This window comes from Larus michahellis, chromosome 2 (assembly GCF_964199755.1).
Source record: "Larus michahellis chromosome 2, bLarMic1.1, whole genome shotgun sequence".
Classification (NCBI taxonomy): Eukaryota; Metazoa; Chordata; class Aves; order Charadriiformes; family Laridae; genus Larus; species Larus michahellis.
In genome coordinates this window covers 74,565,134-74,584,585 of record NC_133897.1, presented here as the reverse complement: position 1 = coordinate 74,584,585, position 19,452 = coordinate 74,565,134, and the positions used below count along the sequence as shown (strand labels likewise).

Below are 19,452 nucleotides of genomic sequence, written 5' to 3'. Positions count from 1 at the left end.
TAGCCTGCATTCTGCAAAATGGTTAGCCGCTTAGAAGGGGGTACCAAACTCTCCTGTAATGTCTTTTGATTTTTCTTTGCAGAAGATGTTTCCATGAAGTCTTACTATCCGGCAGTTCTGCTCTCTGATCTGGTAGGACCCAAAGACTAATTGGGTCTTTTGATAGTATGGCACTGTTTGGAACAACTAATGCTGGGTCAAGATACCTTAAGGCAAAGTTATAGTTTAATGTGACTGCAACCTCTAGTAGGATCTTAAAAGCACAAGCAAAAGCCGCAGATTAGTATTCAATGCCCCTTGTACTATCTAGGGTCAAACTGAATTGGAACTACCAAAAATATAAAGAAGAGTGTTCATGTGGCAGTTCTGCTTCCCCATCATATACTAGGAATTACTTGACAGAGACAGATTACGCTACCAGTTTCTTGATGAAATAGACTTACAGCTACATTACTCATGAGCAGCTGTTAGAATAAAACCACAAAGTTTTAGAAATCATGCAAATTACCTACATGCTGTTAGCTGTAACAGCCAGGAGCCAGTCCTACTGCTACATCTCACTAGTGCTGCTGCTGATTTAGGCCTGACCCTGATAGACTTCTGCAACCTCTCTCCGTACACACACAAAGAAGATAAAAATCACAGAACTTCCACTGCAAATTCACAGTAATAGAGACACCACAAACTTGGACAGTTTTTCCCTTTGTTGGTTTGCTCCTCTAGTATTACCTTTGACAAGGTTTTACAGTTCCTATGTACTTCTAAGTTTGACTGTCACCCTGTGATTGCTGAGATACCAGAAAAAAAAAAAAAAGGAAAACAAAGAGGAGTGTGAGAAACAAATGAAACAGAGAGGATCTGGTTAGTACAGGCAGTTCTTTTCCCTTGACATGGCCCGACACTTAAAAGTCTTTCATTGCCAGGGTTACAAGCAGCTTTTCACAAGCATTTCTGGTTGGGAATATAGTATTTCTTCCTAGTGACACTATTTTGTTTATCTTGGCGTGCAGGCATTGTAATCAAGTCTATATATTATAGGACTGTGCCTTAGCACAAATGGCAGGCATTTCAAACTCTTATTTACTTAGGTTTCTTCCTTGCCCAACAAATTGTCTAAAAATAGATAATCAAGACCTCATACTTTACATCTACGTCATTCCTTTCGGCTTAAATGAGGTAAGGAATGTAGTTTTCTTTTCCTCTCCTCTTTCACTAACAGTTTGGATCTTTTAGTAAAAAGATAAGTCCCCCTTTCTCCTTTCCCCCTTCTTTTTTGTCTTGCTTGTGAACAGCCAACAAGCTACAAAAGCCTTGTTATGATGATGTGATCTCCCTTTTGCTTCTGTCACACTTCTATGGCCTGAGATAAGGGTGTTGGAATTGCTGGCCAGATACATCCTCTCCCATCCATGTTCTTCTCTGATCATGATAACCCACTGGTATTTCTGTTCCTACATACTACATTTTAGCTGTAACTGCTTCATCCTTGGAATCACAGTCTGGGTTTGCTTTCAGAGAGGGTTGATCCTACCTTCCGGATTACAGAATACTGAAATGGCATCCTGTGAGAACTTGATGGGACGCAGTTTTGCAGTATATGGAGATTTAGTGCAAAAGGATGCTGCTGTTGTCATCACATGAAGAACTGGGGTATTGCCATAATACAACTGCACCCTACAGGAATTAGTTTCTGAAAGTTGCTTTTTAGACAAGTAGGGGTAAGAAATGCTCACAACCAACATACAAGTATTTGTTATGCTTAACAACTACCATGGCTCAGAGTAACTTTTGTATTCTCCAATATTTAACTAGTACATGAACAGTAGAACAGGACCTAACCTGGGATCAAGTTTGTCTTTGCTTTAAACAGTCACATCTTCACTGAATCATATACAGTACACAAAAGATACGCAGAAATGTGGAGACATATATAAGGTAAAATTCTGAACTTGCTGAAATGCAGACTGATTTTCCCAATGGCTTTCAGAGGACTCAGACTTGAGTATTATGTTGGAAGAATGTTTAAAGAGTGGGATAGACAATAAAAGAAATCCAGGTGAAAGAAGAGAGGGAACAAGTTTTCAAAACCTTTATAAGCCCCAAAAAAGGGGCAGACCAAGTACCAGAAAGGATTTCTAGATCAGAAGTGACCTTGGGATTAGTCACACTGAAAGTGAAGCCAGGAGTGACAGAGACACATACTCCAGGTCTCACACATGAGTCAGTTCCTGTTCTGTCCAACTGTTAATACTCCAATTAAACCATAACAGGCATCTCAATAATTTCATTAAATGAGGTGTTATCTTATGGACTATCACAATGAAAGTAAAAATGGCAGGCCCCAACATAACACCTGGAGCAGGTGTCTCCATTTAAAGACCCAACTCTGCACCTGGAAGTTAAGCCACCTCTGAATGTAGTGTCATTGGTGTGTCATTCATATGTCCCCATGTAGGCCATGAACATGCTCTGTTCCTTTATTTTGTGTATACAATAAAAACTACAGGAATTTTGTTTTTCTATACCAAAATAAAAGAAAGAAAGAAAATACAAAAAACCAAATAAAACAGACTGAATGAGCAGGTATTTTCTTTATATGTTACTCCACCTATAAGAAATAAATCTAAGGATGTTTGTCCTAGTTAAACAGTGTAAGTAACTACTTCACATTTCCCAGGGAAAGTAAACACCCTAGTCTGACAAGAAAGTTTTTGAGGCCAAAACCCTCAGTCTTTTTTTTTTTTTTTAAACATCTTGTTCTTTCTTTGTCTAGAATTATGTAATCACAAACCAAAATGCTCATTCCAACCAGACAGGGCAAAAGAAACATTACAGAGAAGGAAAGAATTCCCCCTTTTGAGCCACCTTATCAGTCCCTGTTCTTGCAGTGCCACTGGGCTACACATGAAGCATGGTCTCCTTGCAGCAGAGTACGGATGGATGGTGACAACAGAAGTCAGGAAGCTGTATAACTACGCAGGACCGTTATTTTCCCACTGGGATACAAGTGTCGCTTAGCCATGCGCAGTTGGAAAGCAGTTCATGAGATGTCGACTAACAGTGACACTGCTCTTCTACCCCCAAGTATCTGACATTTTATGCTAAGAGTCACAGCTTTTCTAAGCAGGCATAAAGCATGAAGCAGAGTAGAAAGCGACAGGAGATGAATTTAATCTCAGGCTTCAAATCAGTCAGTTGCCTGCGACAGAATTAAAAAAACCAACCAAACAAACAAACGCTCAAAAAAAGTCCTATCATATCCAGATCAAAATTTTCAAAGGCATGGAATATCTTTGTCCATCTATATTTATATCATTTCTTTTTCCTTGTTATTATTAACTACCATGAGATGGAGAAATCAGCAGCAGCTTTGAAAGCTTAACTCTGATGTTTCCCAAAGTTTGGGTATGGGAGATCCTGAAAGCTTGGGCTGAGCTCAGAGATATATGGAAAAGCATCAAAATCTGTGTATATTTACCTAGGTATGACTCGCATATCTCATTCTGACCAGGTTTATAAGCCTTATACAATGTTACAGCATCAGGGCTCTTTTACATTATGCTGCCTAAATTCAGTAAGAAGATGGACTTCACTTCCAAAGCAAGTTAGTCTCCAAGTAAGTATATAACGTGTGATATTTCCAAGTCACCCTTTTATTGAAGTTATTTTTGGCAGAGGAAGGGAAGTTTTTTCCTTCCCTCCCCCCTTTTTTCCAATCACATAAGATTACGGTATGTCTGTACAGTAATCTAATGCCTCGTGGGCAATTCAGTACCTTGCCCAGACGTTTTTTAAGTAGAGTAGTATTACAATGAAAGTCTCCACATTTGTGTCTTCTGAAAAAAACCCTCTGCTAAAAGGTTAAGCTAACTTACTTATTTTATTTAGCATGGGAAAGGGGGGGATAGGCTATCTATTTTTTTTTTAAATATACAGTTGTATTATTTTTTTTTTCTTTGCTTGTCACCTACCAAACAAACCGCCCTGAAAAACGGCACTGCGAGACCGAGACATTCCCAAAGGGCTGGAAAACCGGGTGAATTACAATTACCTGGCAGGGAGAAGCGCCGATAGATACCTGTCCCAAACCGATGCCGGGCATCGCGTACGAACCCGCCTTTCCCGAGATACCGTTAACCGGAGAGGAGCCGAGACACCGTCCGGGGACCCCCGGCGCTCGTCGTGTGTGGGGGGAAGCCCCTTTCCCCCGCCACCAGAGCACCCGGGGCGGGGGGTCTCCTCCGGTTTGCCGCCGCTCTCATTTCCCCCCGACACCTCCCTGGGGCCCAACGGGCGAGGGGAGGCTTGGCCGTTCCCCCGGGCCAACGGTTGTAGCCCCTTGCCCTGAGGCGGGGGGTGCCCAGGGGACTCCCGAGCCGGCCACCGCCCCCCGCTTCTGTCAGCGAGGGTCGCCCCGGGGGGAGCCGCTGACAAGCCCGTGAGACTCTAAACGCCCGCCCATACCCCAGCCCCAAGAGACGGTGCCTGCCCCGGCCCCGGCGGCTCACCTTGTACTTCATGGCTGCGGAGCGCTGATGAGGGAACGCGCGGGACACTCACACCGCCGCTACGCACCGCATCGCATCGCCGCCGCCTCTCCCCGCTCGGCCGCCCGTCCCGCCGCCAGGCTACCCCGCTCATTTGCATAGCGCCCTCCCCATTGGCCACGCTCGGGGAGAGAGAAGGTGGAGCCTCGGCGGCCCACACCCCCCCCCCCCCCTTCTGCCGCGCGCGACCGGCCGTTAGCGCCGCGCGCGGGGGCGGTTATCGCGGCAGCGCTGAGGGGCTGGGGAGAGGGGAGGGCTGGGCTGGGCTGGGCTGGGCTGGGCTGGGCAGGGCTGAGGTGAGGGCTCTTCGGGGGGATCTGTTTCCCCCCTCCCTCCTCGTCCATCGCGGAAGAGGGAAGGTAAGCTCCACACACATAGAGCGAGGAGCTGACGGCCCTGCTTCCTTGTGAGCCGGCGACTCCGCCCGTACCTTTTCAAAGGCGCTCACCTCGAATTCTCCCCACGTGAAACGGGACCCCCGGAACAAAAGGCCTTGTGTCCGCCCCCGCCCCGGCTTGCTGTCTCCTCCTCTGGGCTTGTCGAGGTTCAAAGCGCCCTGGCTATCGGTGGAGGCAGCCCTAGGAAGAGTGGCTCTGAAGTGACAAAAGTGGAGAGGCACCAAAAGCGCCCCTCGGAGCCTAGCCTGGTCTGGCGCCGGCAGGGCCAGAGCCTGCCCTGCCAGCCGGGCTGCACAGAGGTTCCTGCGTGCTGCCAAACAGCCTGCTGCTGCTAAAATCATAGAATCATGGAATTGTAGAATTGTCTTCGTTGGAAGGGACCTGTCAGATCATCTAGTCCAACCATCAACCTAACTCTTGACAAAAACCATCACTAAAACATCTCTCTAAGCACTATGCCTACCCGTCTTTTAAATACCTTCAGGGGTGGTGCCTCAATCACTTCCCTGGGCAGTCTGTTCCAATGCTTAATAACCCTTTCAGTATAAAAATTTTTCCTATTATCCAGTCTAAACCTCCCCTGCTGCAACCTGAGGCCGTTTCCTCTTGTCCCATGGCCGGTTACTTGGGAGAAGAGACTGACCCCCACCTCTCTATGACCTCCTTTCAGGTAGCTGTAGAGAGCGGTAAGGTCTCCCCTCATCCTCCTTTTCTCTAGGCTAAACAATCTCAGCTCCCTCAAACGCTTCTCATAACACTTATTCTTGAGACCCCTCACCAGCTTTGTTGCCCTTCTCTGGACCTGCTTCAGCACCTCAATGTCTTTTTTGTGGCGAGGGGCCCAAAACTGAACGCAGTACTCGAGGTAGGTCCTCACCAGTGCCAAGTACAGGGGGATGATCACTTCCCTAGTCCTACTCACCACACTGTTCCTGATACAGGCTGGGATGCTGTTGGCCCTCTTGGCCACCTGGGCACACTGCTGGCTAAACCTCTTCTATCCAGCCCTTCCATAATTGCCTTTTTCTTGTGCAGCTTTTGGAGGGGTTAAATGCTTTATGCTGCTCCATTCCATCTTTCCTATCAATTTTTGTTCTCATTTTTCCCCAAAAGATGGTCTTTTAGTTGCTACCAAGTATTCACTTTGACTGGGAAAGCCTGCTATTTAAACATTGATTAGAGACCAGAGGCCAAGATGGCTTTAATGATGTAGCGATGTCCATTATAAAGAGTCACCATGGCAAATAAGGATTATTTAGAAGAAAGTAATAATTAACTCTGGTATCTTAGGGGCTGGAAAGAGCAGGGAAAAGAAATGTGTGGTGATCCTCCATGCTTTTTAAGTCAGACCCCTTAATCAGGCATGATTAATATCATGCACATAATAGGCATCTGTGTGTATGGGACATACTCCAGCTTGTTTAGATGAACAGGAAATAAACCCTGTCCTTTTTGCCCCAGTTGGATCTTACCCAACATTTCTAGGTCACAGATGGACTCAAGACTATTTCTAGTGCCCTAAGGAAAACCAGCAAAGAATAAGCTTGTCCTACCAGATTACAAGCATAACTTCATTCTGTAGTACAGCAATATCCTTAAATTGTCATGTGACTAATCCTCTAGAGAGGGATCCTATTGCTAAAATGGCTTCGTGGCTTCTAAAGAATGTCATACTTTTATCTGTAATCTCCTTCGTTCTCTAGTTCCAGCATAAAATATGTGGTTGTACTGTACAGATTTACTAAATGCATGCAAAAATATTTTTTTTCTATACTGTCTTCTTGACTGTACATGCCCTAATAGTTCATTGCTATGAGTGCCTGTCAGTACAAAAGTTATGAGTGAAAAAAGTGATCTTCTGCTTTCTGAAGTGCAGAGCATGCCATTGTGACTGGGATCCCTATGCAGTGCTGTAGCTTCACTGTCTGCTTGGCCTCATGGTTTTTTTTTTTCTGGGTTTTTCTTTCCGTTTATGTTGTTGTTGTTGATTCTTCTGATTTTCCAAGAAGATACTTGAAGTAGATAATATATTATATATTCTGAGTTTGGAGCAGCATTGTTTTAATTGTAACATCAAAATAAATTTGGGTTTCAAGAGAATAAAGTTCATTTGTACGCTGTGTCCTTAGACATTTAAGGGATTAAGAAGAATGTCCTCAGACATTTAAGAAAATAATTCTTCTAGTGATTATGCATAACCAGCTTACCATTAGGAGAGTGCAAATCTCTTTGGAGTGTTTCTTAACTGTAGAGTTTGGTCTTTGATTTTCTTTTTGCGTGCTTTTGCCCTTCATACTCAAAGGATAAAAATTTCTCCTGGGATGAGAAGGTTTCTCCTAAGTACAGAAGATGCAATGGCTAAGGTGTTAGCATGGTATTGGACTAGCAGCCAAATCCCGTTCCCTGAATGAACTCTGTATAATCTCTTTATATGGTACCATTGTCATTAAGATAAACGCATTAAAGATTGTAAAACCACTTTAATAAGAACTGGATAAATATCAGAGACAAAAAAGAGAAAAGTAGAATCATATTTCTGACTTCACCTGTATTTAAATGCAGTGTATCTGGTTTCTAGTCACTTTTGTCACCACGTAAGTGGTGTTTCTACTTTTTCAGAATGCTTTACGTTATGAAACTTAAGCACATTTGAGAAGCTGTGCCTTCTGCTTTTCTTTTAGCTTGCATTGCTTTTAATGGATGTAAAATGTCCCTGACTGATCTTAATATGAGGTAAGAGGTGTGTTAATGTAAAGTTTTAGTTGGTTTGTTCCCTTGTGTATATTGTTTTGCCTTTATCGCTCACCATAACTCATATTAAAAAATTTAATTAGATGCCACTGGGATCATACTTTGGGCATGAAAACACAAAGTCTGTTGATGTTGATAGCTGTACTTTACAATTCTGAAGAAGTACATACAAGAATTGTTATTTTACAGGGAGAAAAAGAGATTGCCAACGCACGCCACCTCCTCAGGGAAGTCCCACTGCTCACTTTATTCACGCACCCTCCCTTTCCCTCTCTCACCTACTCCATTTACGGTCTTAGGTTTTCTTTGCACTTTGAGGGGAGGGGGTAATTTCCCCAAGGGTGAAATACTCCTGCTTGGTGCAACACTTCTAGCAGAGCTAGCAGCATGGTGGAGCTCCCCAATCTATCACAAATATCAGGAATTAGATATACCTTGAAAGAGAGATTTGTAAATATGACCCTCTAACCTTGACACATTACTATAAGAAGTCAAGATTGTGGCAAACACACATTTGTGTATAGCGCAAGTACTTGCTCTTCTTGATGATGTTGTACTTTGCTCTTCTTGATGATGTTGTCGACTGCTGTGCCTTTACTATGTAATATTGTATTTCAGGCATAGTCTAGGAAAGTTTTGAGTTGGTCGCCTTGGATAATCAGCTCAGTTATACAATGGAACATGCTGATGAGGAAGCCAAGACCTGGCGTTACTGATGTCTGTGTTGTAGAGGCAGCTTGAGCTATATTACCAGGATTTATAACTACAGGGCCCTATTGAAGTTCTCGGGAGGGTAATTCATGTAATGTGTCTTTTTGCTTCACAGCACAGCAATGGCTTGATTCACTGCCTCGTATTTTATGCCGCTGCAATTCTAGCAGAGTAGCAAATGGGTTCTGTGACTTTGTCTTGTGCCTGCATCAATGGCTTTTGTTTCTTTGCTTTTGCTGAGGACAATTAATATTTCTCCGCTCATTTGGACAAACTACTCGTTGTCTCCTACTCTTGTACACCATTCTGGTGAGCTTAGCGCTTGCTTTATTTCTCACCACACTGTTGGTTTGTATCCTCCGGGTGCCCTCCTGATCGCCAGCTGGTGTTCTGGGTGTTCTGGGGTATTTGGGGGACGGCAGCAGGCGAAATGGTGGGGCAGCTAAGGGGACTGCTTGTCAGCCAGGCTCTGCAGCTTGCTCACCACAACTCTGCACACAACATGAAACGGAACTGTCAGATGGGCTGGGAAGGGAATACCCATTGAAGCAAATCATCCAGCTATCACCCTGTGACAATTGATAGGAGAAGAACATGAGGCAGATATCCTGCTCTGAAAGGTTACTCAAACAAAAATCCCTTGTTCCTATTTTCCCCATGACACAACCTGAGAAAGGAGAGACACAGCAGAGTGTCACCCTCACAGTTGAGAGAGTCTTTTCAGGAAGCGTCTGTGAGCTCTGTGTTTGGGAAACACTGAGCTATCTTTTTTTTTTTTTTTTTTCTTTTTTCCTCTGCACAAAGCCCTAACTATCCTTTGGATAATTTTGTGCGGCATCTGCATCACTTCTTGCTGTGATACTTGGCCAGGGGATTGGGATTAAAATTAACCTAGTTATAGTGCCACTGCACTTCATGAGCAAAGGAGTCCTGGTAATTAGCCTTGGTCCTGCCGCCTCTATAACACTACCCAGATGTGTTCAGTGGGTACACAGTACATGGAATTTTTCAGTATAGAATGGTTTTATAGAGTGGTGGAATTTGCTTGCTTGGACAAATCTGTTAAAAAAGATGAAATGCTGCTGTTTCCTGAAAAGAACATTAACAAAAATTCACCACTGGCGTGGGCAGGCTTCTGTGTCTGTCTGCATGGAAAGGCCCCCTCTCCCACCTAACTAGGAGATAACGAGAAAAAGATTTCATTCTCACCCAAAGAAGGGAATATTTTGCATTTCAGCAAACCAAAACAAAGTCCGCTCTGTTTTTTTGACCAGTGATGGAAATCTTTTCAAGCAAGCAGACTATTCCATTTAGCAGTAACAGAAGTCTGATCTGGCAGACAGAGGGGTGGGTAGCGATTGCTGTAGTGATCAGGTTTAAATATAAGGGTCAAATTGTGAGAATAAAAATTGTTAACAGAAGTATCTTTTTAATTTTGACTGTCCTTCACCATTCTACCTTAGATGCCTTTTAACCACAGAGGTAGTTCACTTGCCTTGCTCTAGAATTATACATTTCCTTTAATATATATGAACTAATCTTACAGGCATCCCATCTCCTTTCAGAATAAAGCACAAAAGCTGTTCACATTCTCAAGAGGGGCATTTTATGCAGTGTTTCTTCAGGAAACGCTCATTTAACTTTGTAAGTCAACCATCAAGGCCTTGTTTAGTGACCCTCCTTCAGATAAAGGGAATAAATGCAGCTCCCTGTGTCCTCTCTCTTTTGCTTCAAATGCCAGCCAGAAACATACATACTGGTGTCCTCCCACCCAAAAGGTTTTGAAAGTGAATCCAGCCTTTGTTAGCTTCAGAAATCATGGAAGGCAGTTGGAGTTCAGATATTCTGGCACTGGCTATCGCTAAGCCACCAGCCTGACTCAGTGAATGAAAACTGAAGTCTGTTCAGTTTAAAAAAAAAAAAAAAAAAAGGAGGAAAATAAATATCACTACAATTTTCACTTGTTATGAGAAGCAGGCGGTCACCTTCTCAGAGGAAAATGAACATGGGAAAGGGAAATGGTGGAATCACTATTAAAACAGCACGAGGGACCCATCTCACCCTGGGGAAAGGAAAGGAGAGAACGTAGAATTAAAATGAAGCAAATTTATCTCTGGTCCAAAGCTGCGTACTAACTGCCGGTAAGGATGGAAAAGAATAACTTTTCCAGGTTCGTGCAGCACAGCAGGTCCCCAGACGTCCAGCTGGTGTAGAGCACGTGGGTCAGGGGGACTTCATGTTCTCAGCAGCTTTGGCAGGATTTTGTGGAAGACGGCAGCAATCGTAGCTGAGCTGCCACTCACACTTTGCAAAGCTGGGGAAAGTAAGAGCTCTGTGAACCTTGGTATTTGCACTGTGCAGATAACATCGGTGCATTGGGTAGGAGAGATGGCAGAAGCCGGTGGCTTCAAGATGGATGCAGGACTGTGGCAGACTGGGTCCCCAGTGCTTGCCTGCCCAGGAACCGGTGGTGTTGGGAGGGCAAGAAGAATGTAAGGTATGCAGGGAAGACTGGAGAGGGAAAAGAATGTCAGGAGGGAGCACACACTGGCCTGTTCCTTCCAGAGATACTGTCAAAGGCTTATTCATTTCCCAAACAAACAAACCAGTCTAACAGTTGTGCTTGCAGAATACACTCCTTTATTTTCCCCTCCAGCACTGAATATTTTTAATACATGGGTTAAAAAATCCAGGCTTGCTTCCAGACGTGTGGCGTGCATGCCATTCAACATACTGATGCCAAAAGAGGGATTTTTTTGTTTTTCTTAAGAAAAGCTGAGAAATAGCACAACTATGGAGACTGCAAAAGGCTGTTCTCTCTAGTTCACAATTGTGTGGATGAAATACAATAAATGTAATACAGGGAGGTTGCTCAAGAGGAAATGTATGTTTAGGCATCACAGCTCGTTTAAGATGAAAGGAATCCAGAATTGGAACCGGAATTGCCTCAGACAAGAAACTTAGGCACAAAGCTTAGGCGTGTTAAGCTTTTCATGCAGTCGTGAGAAGTCATAGTGCTGGCACCCAAAAGCTCAGATCTTTACCTGAACTTTCTACTTAAATTTTCCCTAGTTTGGGCAAAACTCTGGAGCTGAGATTTTATCAACATGGATCATGTTACATTATTCCACCAGGTATTAAAATTGTTAAAACAGGAGTGAATTGAGTAAGGTTTTTCTTCTCCTCTCCTCTCCTCTCCTCTCCTCTCCTCTCCTCTCCTCTCCTCTCCTCTCCTCTCCTCTCCTCTCCTCTCCTCTCCTCTCCTCTCCTCTCCTCTCCTCTCCTCTCCTCTCCTCTTCCTCTTCCTCTTCCTTTCTTTTGTTTTGTTTTTTTATTTTCTTTTTTTGGTGGAGGCCAACCAGCTCACCACAGCACTATGTTTCCAGTTTGGAAACACTCCAGGCTCTTTTGAATTGGGCATACTAGATTTGTGAGAATGAAGTCCTGACTCAAATAGCACATAACACACCTGCAAAGGAGCCCTTCATGAAAGCAGGCATGGGAGTGTCGACAATTAAGTAGGAAACAGTGGTCTGGAGTAAAAAGGTTCACTTTCCTGTGATATCCTGTTTGATACCTAAGAAAGTAAGGTTTTGTAGAGTAGCATCAGTACATTTTTATCTCAGGAGGTACCACCTCTCTCACCTCCCCATATGTATGTGCACAGTAATATGCATCCAGAAGCTTTTACCTTGAGGGCGGTAGCGCATGGCTCTGCTCTTTCCAGTCTCTGGTGCCCTGCTCCTGCATACTCTTTCTGCCTGCCTCTCTGTTCCCTCCTCCAGCACTCCCACTCCTGCAGTCGACAGGGTGGAGAGCCCTACTTCTAAACACACATGTGCTAGCACTTTCCTCTGAATTTGTGTAGAATGAGGTTGTACAGAAACATGATGAAAGAAAATGGCATATAAAGAGGGATATTACAAAGATTTAAAATACTGCATCAAAACCCCTGCAATCCCATGAATCCTCTACACAGAGCATTTCTGCATCTTAGCCCCATCTCAGGGAACCAGGACCAAAGACGCCCTCGTACAAATATTCTCCCCTTCCCTCTGATTTGCAAAATACATAGTACTTTAACCTGGCAAAAACTCAAAACTGCCCCTAAAATACAGTCTCTCCTGACTGTAAATTGTCCGTCAGTTTTACATATCATCCAAGGAATCGTCCTGTGACTGGACTAGTCAACTGTGTCCATTTTGTTTGCAAAGTCTGTTATTTCTCTCTGTTTTTAGGGATCTTTCGTTGAGTATCTCCCACACTTCTTTTAACAAAGGTATTCTGCTGTTGCTATATTTTATATATTCATGTTTTCCCTCTCCCCTGCTCTCACCAGCAACTCTCTTTTAGCACCAAAAGCATATCTCCCAGGTAGGGCTAGCAGCTCAGTTGTCATCCAGTAGCCAGCAACCAGTTCTTTCCAGTGGGAGGAGGGAAGCAAAAATGAAAAATTAATAAAATGCAAATTAGAGACTTAAAAAAAAAAAAATCATTCCAAAGGGGAAACTCCTGTTTTGCCTTTACCACCAAGCTTCCCATGAAGTCTCAGCCTGGAGGTGTTTTGAGGCTTGAGGAATTTCAGGGAAATTTGCTTCTTTTGGAGGTGTTTGGAGGGAGGATATATGATAGGAAAGCAATCATCTTTTCTCTCTTTCGTCTCAACCAGGTCTGTGGACATCAGTTTATATCCATAACAACAGAGAACAGCACGTGAAACGTCTCATACTGTCTGACTTATTTTTCTCTTCTTTGGATGTTGGTGTTTAAACTCTCATCTAATATTCAGTGTAAATTCGCATCTCCACAGAACTGCCAAAAATGGTTCTCCTCGCTGCCATCTAAATCTGTTTACAGTCTGCTCTCCCAAAATCATTCTTTAAAGGAAAATGACTGATTTCCAAATCCCTCCTACTTTTCTGTTATTTTTAACGAGCAATTCAGTCCGATGTCACTTAAAGAAAAGATTATTGCATTACTACGTGTTGCAGTACTCTCAGGAAACAATACTAGAAGAGAAGGAACGTGGGAACTCTGTTCCCTCTCTTTTCCATTGCTATCATTTGCGAACTCTGAATGCTTCCAGCAACGGGGTAGCCAAAGACGGGGTGAAAAGGACAGAGCATGTTCCCATTGGCAAAGCTTCCCTCGACTTCACTGCAACCAGGATTTGGCCCACACCGCACAGCATCCTGAGCCTTGGCTTTGACTTAATTGGCTCCTCTTAGTAGACTGTGTCTGCTGAAGGAGGCAGCACTGCTGATAGCTCAGCTCTCACGAGTATCCATCGCAGTTATTCTTCAGCTTGCTTCAGACTGAATACTTTCACTTGCACAGCTGATAGAAGCGCCAGTCTTGGGATCACATAAAAGGAAGGCTGCACACAACACTTTTCTGGTCTCTCCTTCAACACCTACGTTCTCTTCTCTGTCTGCCCTTTCCCTTACATCTCAATTGACTCATGATGTTTGCTCCTGACGTCTGATGAGGGCTTGAGTCATAAGGGTTGACACAAGGATTTGACTCCTCACCTCCTCAGAGTTCAGCCCTGTCTGGGAGACGTAAAGATCTGTCTCCATGTGTGCTCATGGCTTTTGAGAAGGGGCTTAGCTCAGTTGTTGTGCCATAAGGTCCTGGAGAATGTACATCTGGAAGCCATTGCTAAAAAGCCCTGTGAGTGTCAGGGTACTGGAGAGGCTGTCCTTTAAAGTTTTGAGATAGAGTGCATTGGCTCTGGCTCTCTAGGCAGTAAATAGGCACTGTTAAAGGACTTTAGTCATGCTTTCAAAAGTAACGCACTGTATCGCGCCATAGTGAACCCAGTTACTATGGAGTGGTAGTAGATATCCACAGTAGCTATTCCAGAAATTGTTGCTTCCAGTGAAAGACCATGGTATGGATGAGTGTTTGCCCAAAAAGAAGACCATGAAGGCTGTATGTATGCAATCTCCTCTCCCCAGAACTTATGGTGGTCTGACATGACTATTTAGTGGTGTAAGTGCTGGCTTAGAGGATGTGCTAGGAGAGCAGGTTTCAGGTACATATATGTAGATAGGGTCAAAAAGTTTGGACTGAAGATGGTGGAACAGGCTCCTTAGACCGGTGTTATCGTATCATTTTCCTTATTTCTCAGAGACGGATCTTCTGGCACAGAGATCGAAAGTGGGAAAGCATAAGAAATGTAAGGTCCCAAATGCTGACTCCTGACCTAAGCAGGAGAAGAAAGAAAAGTCTGTTGGACCAAGTTGCATTTGTAGGAGCTGTAAGCACTGTAGGGAGGAATGAAGGGAGACATTTCTTTGAATTTGTGGGAAAATGGAAAGAGGGCAAGAAAAGGAAGATGGATAGAGAAATAGACTATTATTAATCAAAATAATGAGAGAGAAATAGTCAGGGGCATTAGGGATACAAAGCACCCCACACCTTACGTGGATCAGTAGAGATTATAATAGCCTTTTCTGTCTTTTGGGAAATCTGTTCCCCTCCTTATTGATACTTAAAACATTCTGCACTTGATAAATAACAAAAAATATGTTCTTAAAGATGAAACTACATTCTGGTAGCAGCCAAGATAACTTTATGAAGACAGAAAAACTTGTGTTAAATTAAAAAATGTATATATCATGCTAGAAAGTTATGTAAGATTCTATTTTAAAATCATCTGGTCCTAATTTACTAAATTTACTGCCTCAGAGCTAATGCCAAACTGCTACATTTGATTTATAGAAATACTTTAGCACATTTTTCCATCAGGCTATTGTAGAGTATATTTACTGCCTTTTTATTATTGTTAAAAATGCAGACTTCTTTAAAGGAAAGGAACATTTTTGAAGAGCTTATTGATAGTTTCTCACAGGATGCCAGGAGACATGCAGATAGTAAACAATGCTGTGTGCTTAGGAACATTCCACTCGATTTTCAGCTCCTTCACCATCTTTTTTTCCTTTGTAATTGAACAAAGTGATCCATCTGGTAAATGGATGTTTGAAAATGTCCAGTTTGTGCCAAACCACTTTTCTTAAGCACAGACTACATTTTTTTCAGGCAAATATTTAAACAGCAGCCGTACTATGATGCATTGCTAACCATTAAAAAAACACACACAAAACCCAGACAGCAGGCAGGGGGGAGTCGGGGTGGAAGAAAGCTTAACAAATATTCCATTAAAAATCTATCTAAAAATATCATGCTAAACAACTCTCCTTCATCCCCTTTCTCTCACTGACAGGGGTTTCCAAGTGGGAAATGACTGCAAGGGAGTAGAACCTGTGCCCTGTGTTCAGCAGAGCGATTGAACACGTGCTTAACTTTAAGCACGTGTTCAAGTCCCTCCTTATTCATTTATATGTGTGTGCTTCACTGAACTGGTTTCTTGATGAGCCTTTGTCCACTTGTGCAACACAGCCATGGTCCAGAAGAGTTATGCTTTTGAAGGTTTTGAGAAGTCACGGTAGCTTTTTTTCCTCCTGCATCCATCTCCCATTGAACTCATCAGCAAAGTTTGCACCAGATGCAATGAGTTCTCAAATGTATGGATATTGGGTGGAGCTCTGGTTCAGGCCTTTACTAATTTTTATTCATCTCTGTATACTGATCTTCTGAACACAGAAGTGCCAAAATACCACAAGCAGAGGGAATTTTTCTGGTATTTCCAGCTTGAGGAGAAGTAGGTGGTATTAGACATCTCTGCTTCTTCTGTGGTAAACTCAGAGTAATTCAGATCTGATCTAGCAGTCATACCAATACCTCTTCTCCAAAAGTCCCCATGCAGTTATCCGGAACTTGTATTGCCTGCTTTCATTTTGATGACTCCCCTCCCTCTCTACAACTAGTCTCTGTTGAGTCTTAGATTCAAATTTAGAGTATCCTGAAGTCACACAACCAACTAACCTACTTCAGGGACTTTAACTTCAGCCCTGTTTTAAGTCCATAAACTCTCTCCCATTTTAAATCTCTGAGTAATTTTGAAGCTCAAGGAATTGATATTTTTTGCCTTTATGCAGCAAGACGTCAGACTCTTAATGCCAGCTTCAAATAAAGCACCAATGCTTTTAAAGTGTCCGGTCTCAACTGTAGTACTTCCAGATGAGTTGGGTTGGCACAGCTGAAGAGGCTGTTACTTCAATAAAAGAATGAGAGGGTGTAATCCCGATCCTAGCAAAGCTGACTCAAGTGTGGGTGTGTATCATCTGTTTAGTCTCAAGATAGAGAAGACTTAGTCAGCTGTCCCAGTCTTTTGCCAAGGCAAAATTGATGTCTATTTTATATCCATGAATGCCCTGCCACTAGGTCTGCTTGTAGCATCACAAGATTTTAGGGCATTTCAGTTTCAGTTTTGTGAAGCAGGTTACTAGGCTATTGTAGTTGTTGTTAAGGTTGTGCAAGAAGGACTGTCAGAAAAGGAGAACTGTGGTTCTCGCCCAACATAAAAGGCTCCTGGCTGAGAAAAATTCCCTGCCGCTCATCAAGTACAAATCCACCAAATCTTCTCAAATGCTTCTGTGATATAGATATGTTGAGAGCCACTCGTGAAGAAATGGCTTGACGTGGAAAGGAAGGAGGGCAAAAAAGTTGCAGCTGCAAAAAGAAATGATTCAGCACTAGTTTTTGCAGGCTGGCATTTGTGTTTGCAGGTCAAAGTCAGTGTAAAGTTGTAAATGTTTTTCTGTGTTCTGCTCTGCAAAGGAGATAACGGCACAAGACAAGCAAAGTGCTAAAGCCTAAATTTAATCTGACACACCACGAAAATGAGACAATTGTGTGCTAGCTGATACAGGTCCAGAGATGTCACCTCCCATTACTATCATTTGTTGAGTGGTTGCCAACATTTGTCCATTTTCACAGCCCCATCAATGCTATAGAAGAATATTTCTGGGACTCCTCTGCAGTCTGAGGAAGAGTGGAGCTTTGTTTTTTGGGAGCTAATCCCCTTAAACCACTTCCTCTTCCCATTGGAGTGAGGTTTTCTTAATGCCTTTTTGTATGTTTTGTTTTGTTTTAATGACCAGTGCTCTTGGGGCTGTTTCCAGGTCTCGCTGAAAGGTCAGGTCTGCTTTTCTCTTTGCTTGCCATTCATATGGTGAGTAGCAAGTGCTCCTCCTGCCCTCTTCCCTCAGGCTTTGAGGCTGCTCTGTTCCCTGACCTCAGTTCTCTTCTTTAAGGTTGACAGTGGTTATTTCATTATTTCACTCTTTAGAAAAATAAAAGTATTCCTTAAAAACTTGTGAATTTGTATCCCTTCTTGCTGTTTATCACTACTTCACCCAAATATGCGGGTAAATAAAAAGTGCATCTGTATCTTTCAGCCTTTTCTTTGCACAGTGATACAATGAAAGACACCTGATGCAAAGAGGAATTTTTCCACCTGCCACTCTGGACAGCTTTCAGCTCTGCTTTAATGTTTGTCTTTGTTGTTTTCTCTTGCAGGGTTTGTTCTGCATTTCAGAAAACAAAACCACATGTGACATGTTTATATAGTCATGGATCTAGACTTCAGATATATTGTATGTAAGCAGGTGTCCCCAGATAATCTAAAATGTATCAGGCATGCCATTTTTATAGCTATATATGATGTAATCACTTAATTAAACTTGCCATACATGCTAAAGACTGTATCTGTCTGATTCGTGCAAGATCTTGGTGGTCTTGAGAACCCACAAGCTGCTCAGTTTCATGAGTGATTTTTGTCTCTTGGGACCAGTCCAGCTGATAAAGCTTATGTTGAAGTAGGTGACAGTTGCATTTGTATTTGTAGGGTAATAATTCTGATTTACTACATATAGCTGAATTCATACAGATGAATTCTAAATGCTTACCGTGAACGATGTAGTTAGTTAGATACAGAAAAATCTGTCAGGGTATGAAAAGATTTAACTTAAAAGTGAATCCAGCCTTCAAAGCAGCAACTACCTACGCTCTAATCAAGGACCTGTCTTTTTATAGCAGTATTAAGTTCCAAAGTTCAGAGACAGAGGGCTAATACAAGCTGGATGAATTTTGCTTCCTTCTCTCTCCATTATTTATTTACAAAAAACTTGTCCTATTTGTCAGGTTGGCTGATTTCTTTTCAAAATAATTTGGGGCTTGTTTGCTCATGTCATGGCTCCATTTCATTAGAAAAATCATCCCTTGAGTTTTTTTCCTGTTATTCATGACTCTATGATCCCTTCGCCTTCAAGCTTTCAGAATTGAATTGATTGCGGAGAGTGCCACTTTTGGACCAGATGAGGTTAGATGCTAATATGAACCCATCTCTGGACCACAACCACAACTGACATGAGAAAAGGAGTGCTGCAGGAGTTAGTTCATTTATCTGTGCTCTTTAGTAGATGAAAATAAGGGAAGGATTACACACATTATAGTCTGTCAATGGTTTATTGACCACACTGTGGTTAAATTTTGGTTAAAAGAACATCTTCCAGTGTTTAATTATATATTGACCTAGAACTATATATGGCAGAGATGTAATACACTTACTCAATCACGTAGTCCTTTGCCTTTAAGAAAATTTACTGCATCCTCTACTACAGGTTTTTCCCTGGTGTATGTGGTAGGTCAGTGTTCTCTGAACTGCTGGCTGTTCTTTGAGATAGAGTAGTAGTATCATCAGTATTTTGCAGGAAGGAAAACTGAGGCACTTGGTGATTTGCTCAAGATCACAAAAGAGGTACAGGCAGCCGTGAGCTGAATGGCAGGGACAATTGGCTACTCAGCTGTGACAATATTGCTTAATAGGAGAGCATGGACATTGCTCGATGGGGCTGCTGTATCTTCACTGAATCACCCTTATTATATCTTTGGCTCTGTTGTAATGCTACAAATAGCCCCTAGCTGGACTTCCCTTGCTCTCGGGTCTGTGTCGTCCTTCTAAAAAATCAAAGTGTGTTGGAGGTTCAGTTCACTTAAGCATGTGAATGTTTGAGGGCTAGATTTTCAAAAGTAAATGTGGGTCTGCTAGGGATGGGACTGGGTTGTCTGAGCATGGAGTCTGTGGACAGGTATCTCAGGGTATCCCAGCTGTCATATAGCTGCTAGTCCAGGAAGAC

General features: G+C 42.8%; 1 protein-coding gene across 3 annotated transcripts in view; it reads right to left on the bottom strand.

The window, feature by feature from the left end:
* The window catches only part of NEDD9 (neural precursor cell expressed, developmentally down-regulated 9), a 41,910-nt gene extending 37,275 nt beyond the window's left edge, over window positions 1–4,635 (bottom strand). For all 3 annotated transcript variants that reach the window (XM_074575953.1, XM_074575954.1, XM_074575956.1), the window contains exon 1: window positions 4,509–4,635. In XM_074575953.1, coding sequence (XP_074432054.1) covers window positions 4,509–4,520 — 12 coding nt within the window. In that variant the 5' untranslated portion in view covers window positions 4,521–4,635. The remainder of the gene's footprint in view (window positions 1–4,508) is intronic.
* Between the last annotated feature and the right edge of the window lie 14,817 nt (window positions 4,636–19,452).